General features: G+C 45.3%; 1 protein-coding gene across 4 annotated transcripts; it reads right to left on the bottom strand.

The window, feature by feature from the left end:
• Position 1: 1 nt before the first annotated feature.
• Positions 2 to 20,292, bottom strand: LOC108024386 (dedicator of cytokinesis protein 1). Of its 4 annotated transcripts, XM_017094293.3 has the most exons (16): positions 19,722 to 20,289; positions 11,657 to 11,768; positions 9,517 to 9,673; positions 9,181 to 9,450; positions 7,533 to 8,835; positions 7,183 to 7,471; positions 6,773 to 7,123; positions 6,543 to 6,717; positions 5,278 to 5,391; positions 2,497 to 4,663; positions 2,204 to 2,435; positions 2,050 to 2,136; positions 1,736 to 1,826; positions 1,506 to 1,676; positions 1,298 to 1,442; positions 2 to 1,235 (listed from the first exon to the last, which is right to left on the bottom strand). In XM_017094293.3, the coding sequence occupies exons 1-16, from the start codon at positions 19,768 to 19,770 to the stop codon at positions 916 to 918; spliced, it is 6,033 nt and encodes a 2,010-aa protein (XP_016949782.1). In that variant the 5' UTR covers positions 19,771 to 20,289; the 3' UTR covers positions 2 to 915. The 4 variants fall into 4 exon arrangements, with proteins under 4 accessions (XP_016949782.1, XP_016949783.1, XP_016949784.1 ...); XM_017094294.3 differs by lacking the exon at positions 2,050 to 2,136 and having other exon boundaries at positions 19,722 to 20,290; XM_017094295.3 differs by lacking the exon at positions 5,278 to 5,391.
• Positions 20,293 to 20,526: the final 234 nt, after the last annotated feature.

Raw genomic sequence — 20,526 nt, 5'->3', positions numbered from 1 at the left:
GTCACATTCTTAAATGTATTTTATTATTGCTTAATCTTTGGCCGATACACAGATCGAAATTACACAGAATCCATTAAAAACAAAATTAAACAATGGTTTTGGCTAAAATTAGATATTTAAACTCAGGTTCGTTAAAATAATTGCGCCGTATAGTTTCAGTGCAAGTAGTTCGTTCATATATAGTATTTATATAAGCTTAACGAATAAATCTCAACATTTGTATGCTCTACATTATGGCTATACTGAATCGTATAAAAACAGTGTAAATAGTAATGCGTTCTTTAAAAAATGTTTAAAATTGTAGCATGCAAGATTTCGTTTCACATTATTTGTTTCGTAATTGACTCGTTAGTAAATTTGTGCTAAAACCACTGTTCGTAAAATCGAAGTTATGGTCGTGGGGCTCGTGTATGTTATTTGCTATTGCATATAGACTGTGGCACTTGTTTGCATAAGAGACGTACAAAGTTCTTTGAATTGCTGATTAAAACTTACATCTAGTCGTTAATATCTAGGGTACAACACACATGTGTACAACATTAATTAGTACTTGTGGAAGACAAGCAGTTGGGTTCCCGACAAGGGAAACAAATTACACGACAAATCTCTTAACTAAACGAAAATGACATGTTCAACATAATATCATTTAAACGTAACCAAACACTTAAACATATAGTCATCGGAAATCTGAATGTTACAAGCTAATGCGATCGTTTTGTAAGACACTTGATTTGGTAGACAGGCGGTCGATAGGTTGAGGCAAAGGTCGTTGCTGTTTTTGTGGCTGTTGTCTACAGGCGGGTCGATGGCCGCCTACACATGTAGTAACAGGGATATTTGGCACTCGACAACGTTTGAACATTTATGGCGCTGCACTGGAAGCTCTTGGGGGATTCAGTCTCGCCCCTTGCTACCCTATGGAATGTGTTTGCTGTGGCGCGATGGCTTCGGTGGCGGCGTCGGCGGACGCGGTTTGTTCCCATCGACGGCACCCACCAAACTGAAGTTCGTGGTCTCCAAATACTCGTACGTGGTGTTCGTAATACTGGTCTTCGTCAGGGTCGAGGTGGTGCTCATGCTGCTGCTGCTGGTGTTGCTAATGGTGCTGAGCATCGCATAACCATTTGGCGTCCAATCCAAGTTCTGCGACAGGCTGGTGAAGTCCGTGGAGTCGCGTGCCTTGGCCGGCAATGGTGGGGGCCGCACGTCCTCCTCGGACGTGGAATCTGTAGTTTCTGCGGGTTAAGTTAAATATATTAAACATTATTTATTACATAAGTAAGGTAAAAACACTTACCAACAGAGTTGCGATTGCTGCTCTCCGACAGCGAGCGTGTGTCGGGGAAATTCTTGATACTGGCCGTGGGCGTGGCAATGCTGGCAGGACGAGAAAGTCGACGTTCCTTCTCCATTTCCGAACGCAGAGGTCGCTTGGGTGTAAGCTGGTAGATAGAAAGCCAGAGGTTAGACTATATAACATAGAAATTAATATAATATAAGCCAACCTCCTCTGTGAGTACATGTGGATCTGGAGTCTTGGGACCACTCAGAGAACTGTTGGATGTACTGGCCAGCGAAGCTATGGATGTGTTGGTCTCCTTCTCAGGCGTTGATGTTATGGTGGACAATGGTGGTGTGTACCACTGACTGCTGGACAGGCTGTGGGCCTCACGCTCCTGTAGGTTTTAAGTAGGTTTGTTAGTAAGGGTCGCTAAAAAGTCATTCAACAGCTTACCTTCACCTTTCCATCCTTGTTACGCCGCTTGCTGGGAGTCTTATCCTTGCTCTTGTTGCTCTTGATGCTCGGCGAGTGTCCCAAACTGGGTCTGCACATGGTGGCGTGGATAAAGTAAGCGCAGATGATAAGCAACAGAACGAAATTAATGGAACAAAACGAAAGTAAAGGAAGATGCAATTTAAAAATCAACCAAAATCAAAATAATGTTAGAGTCTCAAACTAAATGCCAGCAGTTAGTGTGAAGAAAGAGTTAAAAAGGTTATGGTTAGGAAGGGCATTCCAAACAACTCGGGCTCATCGATGGCACTCACCTAGTGTTGAAACTCAAGCCGGAGAATGGATTCTTAATGGAATTGGTCTGTGGCCGCGGCAAAAATGTTGACTTCGACAGGCCGCTACTGCAAATGGGAATGAAAATGATGCGGCATGAGACACCACCACAAGCAGAAAGGTATCTTGACTTACTCTGAGGATCCCATGCTGGTTTCCGAGTGGCGATTGTTGCTGCCGTCGAAGAGAGGCGGCAGGAAGAAGTTCGGGCGACGCATCACCACCGAATCTCGCTCGAATTTCAGGTCACAGGACTTGCGACCGTAGCGCAGCTCCACGTGTTGCTGCATGTCGGCGAAGCAGCCTTCCAGGTGCTCTTGCAGAGCTTTCAGACTCTCCGGAGCACGCAAACGATGGAGCTGAATAGCTGTGTGGGATAAAAAAAAGTCTTTAGTCCTGGGACTCTACTCCTGCAGTGCTAGACTTACCTATCTCCAGCAGTGGAATCTGATTGGAAATCAGTTCCTTGAGCTCTTCCACCAAATCCTTGTCGTCCGGGTTCTGCTCTAGATACTCCTCTGTAAGGAAGGCCTCCTCGTACTTGGCAAAGCCACCCATTACCGCCGGATCCACAATTCCATTTAATTTCATGCTCAGCGGATTGATGTGCAGATTCTCATCACTCTTGTGCAGGATCACCAGCTGCCGAATGTCCCGGTTTGTGTCCTTCATGATCTCCACCGCCCGCTCCAGCGGTGAGATCTTAAAGGTGTTGGTCTCGATGACGGGGAACCAGCGTAGTATGCCCGGCAGGGGGAAACGGATGAGCAGCTCGGTGCGCTCCAACCACAGATTGCGAACATCATCCCTGTCGCCGCCATTGATGCTGTCCCGGAACGGACGCGAAAACTGGAACTTCTGCACATTGTTGGCGGTAAAGTACTTGACAATTTCGTTGTTGATAATCTTGTCGTTGAATTTATTGAACGCCGAACCCATTATTGGCTCCACCTTGTTCACCTGGATGTACTGGCCATCGCTATTGGTGATGTCCTCGCCCGGAGCCTCCAGCGTTTGCATGAGCTCGGCCTGCGGATGCTGCACCAGCATACGGGCGCAGAAGTCACTGTGCCGCTCGTACTCCTTGCCTCGGAAAATAAAGACACGATTCTGCAGGAAACGCGGAAAACCCCGTCCATAGAAGCACACCCGGAAATACTCGGAGTTGTGGCGCAGCTCCTTGATGATCTTCTCGTAGAACAGGGCCATCCTATTCAGCAGCTCCGCCAGCTTGAGATAGTCAAAGACCTCCTCCTCGTACTGGCGTGCCAGCACCCTGCACATGTCGATGGCGCACTCCCACTGTTTGCCCTTGTCGAAGTACTCCATGATCTCGAAGTAGAGCGCTTCCTTCAACTGGCGGTGGGTGCGGCAGTTGCTGTGCCTGTAGCTGCGCAGCTGGTGCGACAAATCCGTGTCCGTCCAGCGCAGCAGCTCCGTGTGCAGCTTGAGCGTGAAGGCGGCCTCGGTGTAGTCCTCGAACTCCATGTGGAGGGCGCACAGCTTGTAGACATACCGGATGTACATCTCCTTGAGATCGACCTCCGAGTAGAACTGCAGCAGCGAGAAGGTGCAGGCCATGCGGTTCTCCTTGCTCTCGTCCTGGATAATAAAGCGGTACTCCAGCAGCTTGTCCATCAGCCGGGTTACCATCTGCACAAACGCGGTGCCATCCACATTGAGTGTGTTGTGGGCAGCACAGCGCTCCATCATGATTTTCTCGAAGAGAACCTTGTACTCGGCATCGCCCTTGCCGGCTCCAATTAGGATGTCCAGCTTCTCAATCATCGCCGTCTTGAAGTCGGAAAAGTTTCCCTTGTGATGCGTGTTATTGTACTTGGTGTCGCCATAGCTTTCGTGCTCCAGTCGGGAGCTGTAATACTCGCACTGCATCATGTCGAAGAAGATGGGGATGGTCTCCTGGCGTAGCTCCTTCTCCGGTATCATGCTCATCTCCAGAATGGGCTCCACCAGCTGCGGCACAAACTTGGGCTTGTGCTGTCCCAGCTGGAACCACATTTTCCTGATCTCCATGGCCGTATCCTTGCGTATGTCGCGGTATCGCGCGAAAACAATTTGCCGCTTGTTATCATTGAAATCATTCAACTGCAGCGGAGATTGCACCAGGAAGGCGATGGAACACTGAAAGAAATTCGACCAGATCTGCTTCTCGAATGGACAGAGGAAGTAGTCCGTGATCACCACGGTCAGGTGCTTCAGGGCTCCCAGGATCACGGTGTTCTGGTGCATAATCATGTCCATCCAATCGCGCGGAAACACCGCCTTCTGGTGCGGCGATACCAGTTCCTCGAATACCAAAAGGATCTCAACCACAAAGTGCTTGAGCTCCCCTCGCTGATGCAGGTCCTTGACAAAGTACTCGTAATGCTGGGCGTCCATGCGCTGCAGGATGCCCAGCATGATGGCAAAGAACTTGCCCACCAACCCCGTGTCCCTGTCCAGGGAGTGGGCTGCCTTCATCACGGTGCGGAACAGGATGATCATAATGTCCCGAATGTCGTTGTGCGTGGCGCCCACATCCGACCGGAACAGCAGTTTCAGTATGTTGTTCATGATGTTGATGCACTCGGCAATCTAACGATTAAAAATGACATATTAAAGATGGTCGTGATGGGAATGGAGGGAGGTTTACTTAAGGATCGTCAAGACCAGTATTTGTTTTCAATCCAAGTAAACTTGGGATGTTTTTATCCTAGGATTCAAAACCCAGACTGGACTTGCTGAGTAGATCTACTTCTTTTGAGAGCTCTTTCTTAGGCTCTCGTTACTTTCTGACTGGGCTTCATATGATAAAGTTAACGTTAGTGTTTAATTTAATTAAAATTAACATAGAAACGTTGCAGGTATAAAAAAAACACGAAACCATTGAACATTGCATTGCAAAAAGCTGAAACACTTAAGCCTAACTTAGCGGGCATCGAAGGCGGGAAAAGTTAGGAGCTGCTTAAAATTTCCCGCCATCGACAGCATAAAGCCTGTAAAGCCTTTGGAGCCGATAACCCTGACCAGTTAGCTGCAAGCTGAACGGCAGAACAAAAAGATCTTAGGCGGTACATGATAAAAATACATAACATTTGGGGGCAAGGGTTACAAATCAAGGGTTACGATGCTGATCAGTGATCCGCACAGGGACTTGGGCTGACCTGACTGAGTGAGAGATTTCGAGATGAGAGACTTATTTCCTTTACCTTTTTGTTGGCAGTCGTATCACATGTGTGCAGTTGGGATTTTTTCTGTCCGAGCACTTTAGCGGCTTTCGAAAGATTCTTTTCTTGCTGCCAGATATCGGTTTTCGAGTCTCCCTAGTTTTTTGTACAAGGCAATTGCGGTGGCAACGACAGAGAAACGGTAACAACACATAGGTTGGGTTGTGCGTGAATAAGAATTCGATTTGATTTTTGTTTGAATTATTATACGAAAAACATTTAATGATAATGGAATTAGAGAAGAGGTACAGACAGATAGATAGAGCTGATAACTAGGTGCCGGTGAGGAGAAATCACACATTCATATTTCGGATATGGATTTGGGTGGGTGTGTTTCGTGTGTTTGAGGTGTGTGTTTACTGATCCCAGGTGGTGGATGTGATTTGAATAGTGCTTTGATGGGCTGCCAAATGCAAATTGCTTTCTAGCTATGTCGATGACGTTGATGGTGAGCGGGTGCAATACTAATGGCCAAACTAAACACGTCGGTGAAATGTTTACATAACATTTACATGAGTTCGCTACGCCCCATGGTGGGTACCAAGGTAGTCTCGCTATAGACACACACAGGAAGATCGCTAACTAACACGGAGCTAATGTGTACATATCACGGCTAATTCACTACGTTGTACAATCGTTTTTAAGGTGCTTAACACTAGGACGTGGACAAAACATTGATCTATGTCTAGGACACAAGACACATGGCAGTACTGTAATTGCCAATTCACATGCTAACATTTTGTATAATAGAAATAAAAAGCGAATGCAACATGCTTAACACTAACTAAACATAGCTTGCAAAGATTAGACTCTTAACTAGTTACTATCTAATTAAAACTGGAACTGAGCAAAATTAAGACAAGTCACATGTCAAGAACAACTACTCTTTTACCGAAGGCGGCCAAAGTGTTTAATACCCCGAGGTATTGATAATGTAATTGATGGTATACAATATTTGCTTCAGTTAATTATAGAATGATTCTTATTGTAAGCAACATTAGATCTGTTTATGTTTATGTCTTATAAAGCCATTAAGTGTGGAATATTATTTTAAGAGTTTGTTTTTAGTTAGTTACTTCCGGAGCTGACTTGACTTGATCATGTGTTGGGTTATGTTTTAATTTTGCGTCTCGTCGGTGCATTCACAAGACAGTTTTCAAGGACGATGCATTGGATTAAGAACAAAATGCAGTTCCCAAATGATAAATTAGTGGCACACGCAATGTTGTTACTGCCCAAACACTTACCTCCTCCTTGCTGTCGAGATGATCCTTGATGTGCTTGCAGAACACGGGGAGTAAGATGGCCCGGCACTTGGGCAGTGTGAAGAGCTTGGTCTCCACAAAGTCCTTGATGCAGCCCATCTTCGACTGAGTCAAACGGCGTGGTGGGAACTTCTCAAGGATCTCCACAATGGAAACACTGTTGAAAATACTAATTAGTCTCTGGAATAAAGTGATCTATGCTTTGATCCCACCTCAACCGCACTTGATCGAAGACCTGCATCAGATCCGTGGCTATGATGTGCAGATTCTTGAGCAGCGCTCCCTCCGACTTGAGCAGGTTGCTCGGGCAGCCAATCATGTCGATGAACATGCGCAGGAGCTCCTGCAGTCGGGTGGCAAAGTCCACATAGTCCGTGTTGCAGTTCATCTCGGCATAGAGCACCCTCGATCGAATCACAAACTTCATCACGTAGTGCAGGTAACGAGTGGTCTTGTAAAGACGCCGCACCTCCACGCTCTCCTCCAGATCATTGCCATCCGCAGACTTCTCTTTGGGTGTGATGGCATCGCTGATGTTCTTTTGCAGCACATCCATCAGTTTTCTAATCATAAAAAAAATCAGATTTACTAACTTGCAAGCCAACAAATATTTAATACTTACGTGTAGGCCAGCGTAAATGAGAAGCTCTCATTGATGTACACATCGAGAACAGTGAGGAAGTGTTGGTACTTGAGATCAGACACGGTTTCAATCAAATGTATAATGCTCATAAAGACGAGCTGGTCGTATTTCTCGGGTTGATCATTCTCCACCAGTATATTGAACAGAGCATCCAATATGTCCTGCAGGAATTTTACCACCTCCTCTCCGGGCACCGTTGACAAGGCGTTAAGGGACTGTTCCAGCGTCTCCTTATGGGCGGACCAATTGAGGAGTCCCAGCAAGCTCACTACAAGCAAATGTATTCATAAGATTAATTGTTCAAAATGTAACTCATTGATCCAACTTACCGCTCTGCGTGAGCTTGGTGCTGCATAGGTTGACCCCAATGGAGAGCTGATCCTTGGGTAGGAGCGTGAGTCCGCTGATGGAGGGCTTGGCGCCCTGCAGCTCAGCCACCGTAGACGGAAGCTCCAAATAACAATTGGCCACCGTCTTGTCGTACTTCTTGTGGTCGATCTTGTAAACAGCAAGGATATGTTGGCCTTGTGTGATGGTCGTGCCGTTGGCCTGCATGAGACGCACATAAGCCAGCCCAAAGGGCTTCTCGGTGCGATCCTTCTGCTCGTTGCTGCTGCGATGCTTCAGCACAAAACGTAGATGACATTGCTTAAAGTCCTCGATGGGCACATGAATCTTGAAGGTCTCCTGCCACTTGGGCTTGTCATCGTGGTAGTACACCACCGATTTGTACTCGTCAATGGGCTGATGACCGGCTCCGATGCTCAGCACGCCGGGCATGAGGTATCCCTGCTCATTGGCCACGCACACCGACACCTCCACGTTCTTCTCCGATGTCTTGGCAATGCGCGAGAACTCTCCGCTGCAAATGGTAAGGTACAGATCATTTCGCACATCGCCGGGCAATATAACCTCCGGGAATCCCATCTTGCGGGCCACCGGCACATTTGTGTGCATCAGTCGTGGGAATTCCTCTTTGATCTGCTTGATGTCACCCCGCAGCACCTCGATGGTCACCGCCATCTTGGAGTCTATCTTGCCGATATCCTTGTTGGCTATAAGCTTACGCAGTGTGCCATCCAATGTATCCTTCTCGCACATGATAAAGGGCAAGTCTATGTTGCCGCGAAAGTCATCCGACTTGTTGATGAAGGGCGTCAGGTCCTTGCAGGCCACTCCAAACGGCCGTCGGATGATGTACTCCCCATTGCTGCTGGAGGATCCACTGGAGCTCACCGACAGCTGCGAGGCCTTGCGACTCGAGGCATTCAGCATGCTGTTGGCAATGCTCATGCTGGTTCGCTTGGACTCGGCCGAGTCCTTGAACTCCATGGAACCGATGCGGATGGCATAGCACACCAGGTACATTTTGGCGATGTTCAGATCGCTTTTGCTGAGATCCGTGAAGAGCACGCGGTTGTTATCGATCTGATCGATATCACGGGCGATGCCCATCCTTGACCACTTGACCACATAGTTCTCGCTGATGGGTTTGTGCGTCTCGCCGTCGAAAAGCGTGAAGAGCAGGTCCGAATCCTCCTGGAACTTGCACACGAAGGCGTTCACGTGCAGCAGGATGTTGTGCGAGTACTTGTTGGGGGTGCGTGGTGTTCCCCGCTCGCTGGACAGGCGCTAAAGGGTGGATCAATGGAAATGGGATTAGTAATTTACTCCCTCTTAAATGTATATACTGAGTACATATTATAAAACAAGAATGAGAATCAATTCCATTATGAATCATCACTCAAAAATAGTAAACAACATTTATAAAAGCTTATGAGAAACTCACTAACGGATGAATAGTGTACAATATAAAGTGACACACACGGTTCTATACGTTTTTGATAAGTCTATAAATAAGTCTTGCAATTCCTATAAACCTAAAGAAACAAACAAACTTGTGCATATACTTGATGACCTGAACTTGAATTTATAGCTGACAGATATAGTTTTTCCGCTGCAGTCTTGAACACTCACATTGGCCTTGTCGATGCGGTGAACAGCTTGCATATGCTGCTCGTACAGCTCGGTGGTGCAAATGGCATTGGTGTCCAAGATGTCGCCGCTCTCGTCCCGCACCACCATGTCCAGGCCGAGGAGCCTGTTGCCGGTGTCGATCTGGTTGGTGGCCAGCAGCTTCACCTTACGCACTTCGTCCAGTGGCAGATTGCCGGAGATCAGGGCCGCCCTGTTATTGTTTAGTTCGTTCATTTTTCCCCGAATTTTCGAAAATTTGGGATTTGTGGTCTAAAATTAGAACATATGAAGCGGATTAAAAACTGAATCATAATTATGAATAAGTGCCGAGCTCACCAGAAAGTAATTCTTGGCTATGGAACCCCACTCGAGGAGCACTTTTGTGATCTCCTCCACAATATCCGTACGCTGGATGCAGTACTCCCCATTCACGATTTTATATTCGCACAAATGTATATAGCTCTTGGGAAATATGCCGCGTGTTTCCTTTGCTCTGGAATAATATGGGAAAAAGAGACGAGGGTGAGTGATTAAAATGTGCCATGCACATGGGATGCAACTTAAAAGAACAAATTGCCACTCCGTGCGGTACAAACGCCACAGTGAAGGTTCAGTTTGTGGCTTCCCCATCTGCTCAGTCAAGTGAGAGGCCTCAAAAACCAAGCTTCACTGTGGACACTTCGTATTTACATATATGACACAATTCAACAGCCATTGCGGCTGATGAATTGCCCAACCCAAGCCGGGCGATAGGGGAACTTCAGGCACTGTGAAGCCGTGCACTTGGGAAAAGGGAAGTGAGACTTAGCCTCATTTTTTTTAGGAAGAATTCCAAGAATTACTAAGTATAATATTAAAAAACTTAATTTAGAATGAGTTTTTTGAAGAAATATTGTGTAATATATTAGTAATATAATATTAAACTAGGTTACAAAACGATCCAAATGGATCCCTAAATCATCCCTAAATGTTTTGTATAGATTATTTTTCCCAGTGTCTGCAGTCTGCAGAGGAAGTGCGCTCAAAGTGTGACACTGTCGGATGAAATGGAATGCTTTAATTTGGCTCAATTCGCCGCTTGACATGCGGGGTGGCCGCTTTAATTGCTCGAGGCATTCATCACTTATAGAATCAGCAGCCCACTTCCCCAGCCACCGCCTGGTACCCCCTTTGGAGGTCCCTGAACCCCGGTCATAGTTCTACATCGATGTTTTTGGTCAGGTATCTCACTGGCTGCGCAACCTTCAAATTGATTAACCATTTCCAATTGATTCTCAGAGGCCAGGCAGAGGGCTCGTTAAATTTAGTATTTACGCTTTAAAATCGTGAGAAAATGCACAATTAAAATTGATATTTTAATATAAACAAAGATGGGGAGAGGCGAAAACAAATAGAATTTCGGCTCGAAGAGGTTATCAGCATATTGAGTTTCTTATTTATTGCCTGCAGATAAACGCACAGTGAAGTGCGGGAAATATTCCACGCAATTAAGCCAAATTAACGTCACCCGTTCTGGTCTTGAGCTGGTTTTCTTAGGGGCGCCTCACTGTGATCGGGGAATTCGTGCTTTTATTTATTTACTTTCTTTGCTACCCGTTGTATTTACTCCGCCATCCGAGCCGTCTGGCCACGGAATCTTGGCTGCCACTTGGGTTGGGGTTGTTTGGGTCAGCAGAAATATGGGAAAAGGTCAGCTCCGACAATTCGGTTGGCGTTCTCTTCTGGTTTTCCCCCGTTCTTTTTCCCACTTGATAAGACATGGTCAGCCGTCTCGAGATAAAAACCAAAAGAGAGATATGCACAAGAAAAATAAAAGGAAACCCAGCAGCGAAAGGGTCAAACCATGTATAAATATTGAATGGTGGGATGGGAAAAGCAAACTTTATCTCTTCTTCGGCGGATGTGGCATGCAACTTTGGCCGCCCGCCGCCACATGGTGGCATCTGCTTCGGAGTAAAGGATGAAGGAGCGTTGGGCAAGAAACTCTTTCGGCTGGCACAGATTCCCCGGAATTCCCGAGCATCTGGAGGGGTAAACAAAGGCCGGGGAACCAAATGGGCGGCGCCTGTGTACCTGATTTACGATTGCCTCACGCTGCCTGTGAAATATCTGTTTCAAGCATTTCCGCTTCTGAACTTTGCCCGCTGCTGGATTTTCCCCAGTCTGTCGATTGTCTGGCTGCTTTTTTGTCCGCTAATGCCTGGGATGTGGCCCCAACCGCCAACCTCATGCATATGCATTAGACAAACGAGATTGCAGTGAAAGTCAGGGGAAGAGATCTAGCAGATTGCTTGATTAGACAAGCTACACCGATCGAAGTAATAGCCTAGGAAACTAGTGGAATCTAGTGGGTTTTGGTTAGGTGTTGCAAAGTTTATGACAATTGGGATATGTCTTTGGGAAGACTATTCCATCTTCACTAATATATGCCATTTAGTTTTATTGTTTAATATTTTGTGCATTTTACATAACTCACTTTTGCCTGTAGCCGTAGTACCAGTGGGTGGTCTCCTTGAGTATGATGACAGCGTCGCCCACATCCAGGTTGAGGCGATGTGGCTTCGTCTCCTGGTCGAAATTGCACTTGGCTGCAAGGAGGAGGAATTCGAGAATTAGTATACAACTCGGTTGTGTAGGGAGCTTAGCCCAGAGCACCTTTGCCAGTTGTCAGCCGCTGCGAACTGAGCGAAATCACAGCGAAATCAACGCGAACCAACGGGAGCGGAAGGTTATCAATTAGCCCATTCCGCCACGAGGGGGACGGCGCTGATCATCGGAAACTGGGTTGCCGCCATCTGTGCCCCCGAGCGGATGGGATATTTGATAAACCCAGCAGCCCACCCCCAACGGTCCACCAGAGTCCGCCTCCCCCTCTTCTGACCGCTTTTTATACGTGAGGTCTAACATGAAAGCTAAATCGCGCTTTGGCTTTGGGCAACTTCCTCGAAGCGCGACTGTCGATAAGAATTGGATGCAAATGGCGCACTTGCATTGGAAATGAATTGTGATATCGCAGCAAGAAGTCGGAAATACAACTTGGCATCCCGGAATCCGTTTCTAATGCTTCGATAAGTGAACTAGTTTTTTATAAGTCGCAAAAATAATGGCATGAGTAGGTCAAGAAAAGTAACTAACTAAATGATGTGTTTGTTATTCCAAATACTTGGGATTTTAAAATATATGTTATTAATTTGCAACTTTGCTTAGTCAGTCAGCCAAGGAAAATGTTTGCCTTAAAGTTGTAAGTCGTCATCACTATTTCTTGATGAGCTATTGAAATTTCGAGCTCATGGCTGCAAGTAATAAGTATTTAGCAAATAGGTAATTAAGACATGGAGTAACACTCCAGTGGGCAATGTTGCTTAAAATTTAATCAAATCATCTTATAAAACCCGCTACTATCGCTCCCTTGGGAGGAGTGCTCCATGTTTTCCCCACATGAGACATAATGGGACATAATGAAGCCGGCGCGTCTCGACAAACTTCCTTCTTGCCTTGATAGTGCAAGCTACAGATATAAGCAACAGCAAATGTGTAATTCATATAGTTGGAGGCACACAAATGTGCACCCCCCATAAAAAATACAGAAACCAACGCCGCAGTCAAGCACAAAAGATACCAAATCCAAGTTGAGCCGAGCCGCCTTCGCGTGGCACGCTCCGGGTGGTGATGGCGATGATGGTGGTGGTGGTAACAGTGGTGCTGGGGCTGGGGCTGCGACTGGGACTGGAGGTGGAGGAATTGGAAGTGCCGATGGCGACTGCGTAACAGAAGGGGAGCACCGGAGCGGCGGCCGCGTGAGATACGGTCCAATGACCGATGCTCGCGATGTTCGCGCTGCCCGATCTCGATGGAAGGCATAACAAGCGAGAACGACCTCCACAGGCCATTAAGAGCGACAGCGGCAACAATTCGCAAAAGGTATTCATTGCCGCTGCCGCAGTGCCCCCACGACAGAGGTCAAAATAGTGGCTTCCGATCCCCTGACCACCAGCCCAAAAATGTCCATTAGGGGTACAAATTGAAACTGTAAAGTCAACTATACAAACCCATTGAAAATGTGCCAAAATTCCCATGAGGATGCTCAAGAATTCGCGTATACATTTTTTTATTGTAGTTTAAAACTTTAGAAGTAGATGAGGTTTATCTCTTAGTACTACAAATTACGGAAATACCAAAATATGTTAAGTAAATTTATATAATTCTATAAAAATGCGTGGAAATACTGTTTTGAGATAATTCCCAAGAGGTTGCTCAAGAATTCGCGTATGAATTTTTTGCAATTATATAACCAAATAATACCAAATACCAAAATATATTCAGTTCATTTATATAAACCTAAAAAAATGCGCGGAAATACTGTTTTTGTATAAATCCCATGAGAATGCTCAAGAATTCGCGTATTTTTTTTCTATTTTATGTTTTTCAAGTAGATAAGCCTCTGAAAATTCCGGATACTTATAAAAAAAAACATCCCAAGGTATATTTTAATAATTATTATACCCACTCCTAATAATTTGCCCCCAATCGTACCTGTAAAATGCTTTTATCTGTTACTTTTTTCGCGCTTAGCATTTTATTTTGTCTGTCCAATTGCGTAGAAAGTTAGCTTGGAGTGGGACTGGGTCAATTGCGAAAACCAGTTGAGCGGGCCTCTTTAGCAGAGCTTTCCCAGCTGCGAAAGTTTCTTGGGAAGTGCGTAAAACTAAAGAACTCAATGCGGACATATCGAATTTATTGGTTTTATTTATTATAACCAATGCGTGATTAAAGGGAATCCACATAATTCCACTGCTGGCAGCTACTTATGCGCAAGTTAAGCCAATACTCGGAACTGGCAGTGAATCATCCGGCGGCGACGCCTACGCCAGCGCCGCAGCTGCGGTCAAGCAATCAGTCACTGGGAACGGCACACCTATAAGGCCCCGCACAGAACCTGGAACCTGCGAAGGGGTTCGAGTTCAAGAACGATCGAAAACGTCATTAAATCGAGCCCATTTCCTTTCCTCCAGTTGGCCGATAAGCGAAACAAAGCCTATCCCAAGACCCTTTTGGCTTTGCTGCGGCGACAAACTTGTTGACTAACGGAAACAATCATAAATAATGAAATGCACAAGTTGTTCCAGCTATAAATACCAGAGATCGCGCAAGGGGGAGTCACGGCTGAATGGTGGTGAGGAGGAAAAGGGTTCGGACCCGTGTAGAAAACTCAAAGCGGTGGGCACTCAACAGGCAGCCAGGTAAACCAAACAGAAAACGGACAATGCCAGGAATTATTTTTAGAAAATGCACAGGGAAAAACAATTCCAATGGGGTTTGCAATCAGTTCAGGTTCAGTGTTATATAGACTTTGGGGGGCACAGCTATTAGTTTGTTTAGAATGCAGATTAAACCGTATAACCATAACCCTAATGCTATGATCACCCCAACTATATATCCACTTTCTCACCGTGCATGGCCCCAGCGGATGCAGCTGCACCTGGACAAGGGAAACTGCCCAGTGCCCCCAGCACGTGAACAAAGTGTGCCTGTTGCTCCGTCCCAGCAAAACCCCTATTCGGTTTATAGTTTGCTAAAAGCCAGATAAAAGCAAGAGGCAAAACAATAATAAATCGCAGTCCATAGGCAACGTGAATATATAAAATAAACCGCAGTTGCGGCGCTTCGTCATCAATTGGCGTCGAAGTTGGGCGTCGTGACTGGTGACTGGACGGCGAAAAAAGTAAAACAACAACGTGACAACGAGGGCCGCAACTTGGCTTATACCAAAATCTGTGGCTCGCATAGCACGCGGCTCAGAGAAGATTCTTTATGGCTATATACGATCATACACATATGCAAATTCTCTACACACATCGAGGCATTTGGCTTTTTGTTTTGTTTTCCTACATAGAAGCGGGTTTGTTTGACGCTCTCCGCCGCTCGGGGTATTCGGGTATTATGAGCTAAGCCCCCAAAGCGTTTTCTATACATAGTACACATTATATACGTTTTTAATTGCCCAAAGCCTGGGGAACGGTTGGGAGGGTTAATTATAATGATTCTCGTCGGTTAAGATGCTCTGGCATTGACTAATTACACTTGCTGGAGAAGATCTCTAAAACGGGGTGAGGTGAGATTAATATGGAATCCGACTTATAGATACAAAACTTCAACACTTGTGTGTACAGAACGGGGGAGTGCGCGATGGGAGTTCTATTGTTTATTTTGAATATTTTCAAGTGCTCGAGAGATACATATGCGGGAGGAATTTATAATTAGGCATTGTAAATTAATTGTATTGGGATACATTGCAGTACATGCTAAATAAATTCAATTACGGGTTTGTTTAGTGCGAGATTGAGAGTCTTTATTTTTCAATAACTATAAGTCGGGGAGTAGTTAAACATTTATATTGTCAATCTTCTATCTTATAATTTATTTATTGAGTATTTCTTTCATCATTATATTTAGATTTAAATATAAGTCAAATAAGTTTAATGTTAATAATATATTATAAACCGAACCCGAAATGATCTCAAGGTAAACATTTCCCCTTCTTGCTATTTCCGACATTTTTGGGCTTGCCAAAAGGGAATTATTCAACAACTGGGTAAACCTGATACCGAAAGTGTACTGAAGACCTTTGCGGACAAGCGAACCCTAGCTCAGCCCCTCCATCTTGGACTCCTAGATAACATTTGATGGAACATAAATTCATAAAATACTTGCGCAACCGCTTTGAGCGTCTTGCCCGCTGACAGTTACGGTTAATGTCGTTGCGGTCGTAAAAAGTATCCAGAAACAAATTAGAATTAGAATCCAAACAAAAGGAATGTTGATAAAAAAAAAAGAACGTTATTATTACGGAGCAGAGCCATAAAAAATTGCGGAGCAACCAAAGACAAAAAGAGGAAATGTAAACACAAACTTGACCCATTTGGGACATCTGAGAAAATCACTTAAAAACAATCTAAAATTGGTTTTACGACTTTTTGAACAAGTAAGGTCAAATGCTTGGATAGAGAAGAATGTTCCTCAAAATAATTATACCAATATGGGCCTGCTTTCGTGTGCTTAGATATTTCTGAAATAAATAGAGCAGTAAAAGACCATCGTTAAAAAATAATCTATACACCCACCTATCTGAAAATAAAGTTTGGCAAATGGAAAAACCATCGTCGTAATAATATTTTCTATTTAAGACTAAAAACTTGTATGTTAATGTTGTTAAAACTCGATCAAAGTCCTCCTTCGAATGGAGCCCGGTAACCTTTGTAACGTTGGCTCACTTTTCTTGGGCAGCTGAAACCAGTTTCCACTGACACCGGATGACGCACTGTGCCCCAATGACGCGGCCACCGCCCCCCGCCCGCTGCTCGTTCCCCCGGCCACTTTCCCCGATCGAGTTCGATCCCCATAGCTGCTCTTTGCGGCAGGCAATTTATGTTTAATTAAGCAATTTCCGAGAGCAATCGAAGATTGCAGTTCGGTCAATTAGCATGGAAGGGAAACCAGAGATGCGACAATCTCCGACATTGGCAATCTTCGGCCGGGGGTGGGATAGTTGCAAGCTGGGGTGGGGACTGCGATTGAGTTTCCATTTTGATTGCGAAATGGAAAGCGGAGATTCGAGCGGCGGCAGCAGGGAGGGAGAGTGCTTCCTGGGGTGGCGATCCAAGTGGAATCAGAGTCCCAAGTGGATGAGCAACTCACTTGGGCGGTTGCTCAACTATTCGGAGTCGGAGGATGGCCGCCGAGGGCAAAGTCCGGGGGATGAGTGTTCCCTGAGCTGAGTCAGCAGCACAAACAATTATGCAGCCGGCCCCCGGAGGAAGGGCATATGCCCGATGATAACAAGAATCGGGGGAGCCTTATTCGGTTGCATAACAATATCTTGTTTATCTTCGAAATTATAGAGGTCCAAACTCCAAAAGAAGTAATCTTATTACAGGGTAAGTTCTCGAGTTCTAAGGTTTATTTTAAAAAAATAGTTTTGGCTTATAAATAAACTTAACAAATTTAATAATAAAGTTATAGAATTTTCTGTAAACCTGGTGAAGCACTCCCTCATTAAGTTTCGGCTTGCTGCCAAATTCGATTTAAGTTTTCACTTGGTGTGTGGAAAAGGCAGCGGAAAAAGGCTTTCCTTTGAAATTATGCAAATCAAAAGGCATTTCATGCATCTCGAACTCCAACGGGCTGGAAAATTTTAATTAAATTGAGAAAACCCAGACTCTGAAATCAGAAACCAAATCATCAAGGCCCCCTCCGGCCCCCTCGCTTTTGATTCTTCCTGCATGAGTTTCGACTTCACTTTTCACTGCTCTCAGGCCTCATTAAGTTTTACGCTTACGTTTGGAGCTGGCTCTTCCCCCCACTTGAAGTTGTTGTATGTATTTATTATTAACGCCCTTGTTGTTTTTGCTATTCAAATTTAGCCGTAGAATGCATCTGCAGGGAGTGAGTAAACAAAAACGAGGTCTGGGGGAGGGGGGCCCTGCAGGTGCACGCCAACTAGAGGCAATGAAAACTGGAGTAGTGCAGCAAGGAAGTGAAGATGTCACCGCAGGCAGACTTTTAACTTGGTCGACAAACAGTCAAGTCATCAAAGCCAGGAGGAGCACAGTGGGACAAGTACTGCTCTTGAATTGAGAACATTTGTTCTTTGGAACCTATGAATACAGGTTGGTATACATTTTCTCAATTTTAGAAGCAGGGAAAAGTTAAACTCAGCTAATTAGTTTGGTTTGGTTGTTGAGTTAGGCATTGAAAATACAGCCAGTACAACTTTAAGAACAATTTCACCTCAAATGAGAACGTCACAATTCTCTCTTTGTATATTTGAAATGAATAATAAATAAATAAAAATGTTAATTTCATTGTTTTTCTCAAAATAAAATTTAATGAATCATGAATAAATTTATGATATTTTATTGTATTTTGCCACGGTTGAAACTACAACTATTGTTCTCTGACATAGTTTCCTCTTCCCTTAAACCCACACTTTACGAAATGTGGTTCTGATTTAAGCCCACTGTGCGTGGAGGTGAGTGAGCAGGGGAGCTGCAGTGTGCAGTAGGCCCACTCCACAGGAGTGAGTGGAGCACACATACACATGCAGCAGATCTTTTGTGCGCGCGTGAGTGTGCCCCAACTACCGCTATGCAGGAGGCAGAGGACTTAACTCTCGCTCACTCGCTCGCACTTCCACAGAAGTAAACTCAGCCAAGTGCCACCCACAAACACACACGCATGCACCGATAAACGATAACAGAACTGAGCCCCTTGAAGTGATAAAGCGATTACTCAATGGCTATCGCCTTTGACGAGCTGAATTTAAAAACTAATACGCAAAATGGATGAGCTGCCAAGGAAATCCCCAAGTTTATCATATTTTACAAAATGTGGAGCAGTCCCGCTGTTTGCTTAGAACTGAAAAATTTGTAAGAACCCAGGGAAGGCAAACAGAAAGGAAAACCCAGATAAGACAAGCCCGCATCCTTGATAAGGCGTTTCTTTTGGGCTCATCACAGTCAGTTGTAAGGCATTTTCGCATTACAAAGGCCAAATTCAATACTCAATGCCAACGACTAACTTATCTACCGCCCCATATTCCGAATATTATCGCAGTTGATTACATTTTACCACCACCCGCCGCCCACTTGGCCACGCCCCACCGGTATTATCGTAGCGATTTCGACAGTTAGTATGCGCGCAAACACAGAAAGGGCAGAGACGAGGCAAACATGTGTATATAACAAGTGCAAACACGGGGCGGCTCCATTCGAGTGTTAACGAGTGACAGATTCCGAGTTCCACTCTGTCTACCTGGATCCGAGGTACCTGTACCCTGCCCTGTACCTGTCGTATCTATTGATCGGCGGTGAAAAGGTCAACAAAGCGGGAGCCATAAAAAATTCACACGTATTCGAAGCGGGTCGCGATTAGATATTTCATGGTCACTGCCAGTGAGTTGGGATTTGTCTCACAGTGTACACGGAGAATAAAACGGGTTTGCAGAATAGTACATGTGAATTTTAAGCTAGTTACTACGATTTTCAATTTCAAGAACAACAGTTTTCAAAAAAAAAATTGTGTAAATAAACTATAACATATCATATTACATATAATAAACTCTTCCCCTGCACGATCACCTTTTTCTGCCAGTGTGTTGCAGTTGCACGTGAGAGAGGTACGGGCCGAGGAGAGGGACAGAACGATAGAAAACAGGTTTTAGTTTCAAGAGCAAATCTCAGCATTTTGTGCTAGTGTTGAATGAGCAGGATGAAATGGAAAGAAAAACGAAATTACTGAGGGAGAGAGGAGGAGGATCAACGCAGCAGCCGCGTGTGCAAGCGAGAAGGTGCAACAAGTTTTACCGTAGCAACGCAGCGGGGGGCACACACATGCGGTGAACTGAGAGGGAGAGAGAGAAAGAGAGCGGGGGTTCTGGAAAGGAGCGCCCAACAGTTCATAAACTTTTCCTTTATGGTTGTTTACAAAGCCCTTGGTCTAAACATTCTATTCCAGCTAATTTATCGCCTTAATTGCCAACTTACCAATGCCGAATTCCGCCTGCTTGGCATTGCAGTCGCTCCACACACTCATCTTGAAGGCTTTTCTCCTCCGAGGGGCTGTGTTGTTGTTGCTTCAGCGCCTACTCTTACCACCAACACTAGCGCAGCGCGATCACCACTCACACATGCAGGGCGGCGGACTTTCGTTCGCGAAAATAAAACAACAAGACATCAAATTAGGCAACCGAAAAGAGCAACACGTAGTTGAAATTTCGATTTCGTTTTCACAATGCCGCCAACACCAGCATTTCGCCCGGCTCGGATTTCGCTGCGGATTTCGACGAACACCGGCGCTGGAACTGCCAACAATTCGCTATAACAAACAACTATTGCACAAAGCCTGCATTCCGCGCAATTGTCGCTAGTGCATTTTGTTTTCGCCCGTTTGTTCTCGATTTGGGAGTTGGCTCGGCTAATTATCTCCGCTCACACTCCCGCACATGGACACACGGACACGCACTCGACACTCACACACACTCAGTTCGCTGGCAGCAGAGGAGCTCCGTTCCGTTTCGTTCCGAGCGTTTGTTTTGTTGTGAATGAGCGTGGCAGAGGCAGAGGATGGCAGAGGGATGGAGAATAGAGCTGGAAATAACATCGGCGAGGTATCGACATATCGATATTTTCCACAACTCGGGAAACATCGATGTTCGATGTTACCTTTTTACCCATCACTACTTTCAGAGGGATCGGGAAACTCGTACTAACGTAATCGAACGTAAGCAAATTTAAGCCAACGTAAGTGTTTTTAAGACTATTTCGATAGTTTAAAAATTCGAAGATAGAT

This window comes from Drosophila biarmipes, chromosome 3R, assembly GCF_025231255.1.
Source record: "Drosophila biarmipes strain raj3 chromosome 3R, RU_DBia_V1.1, whole genome shotgun sequence".
NCBI classification, from domain to species: Eukaryota; Metazoa; Arthropoda; class Insecta; order Diptera; family Drosophilidae; genus Drosophila; species Drosophila biarmipes.
This window is presented reverse-complemented; position numbering and strand designations above follow the sequence as displayed.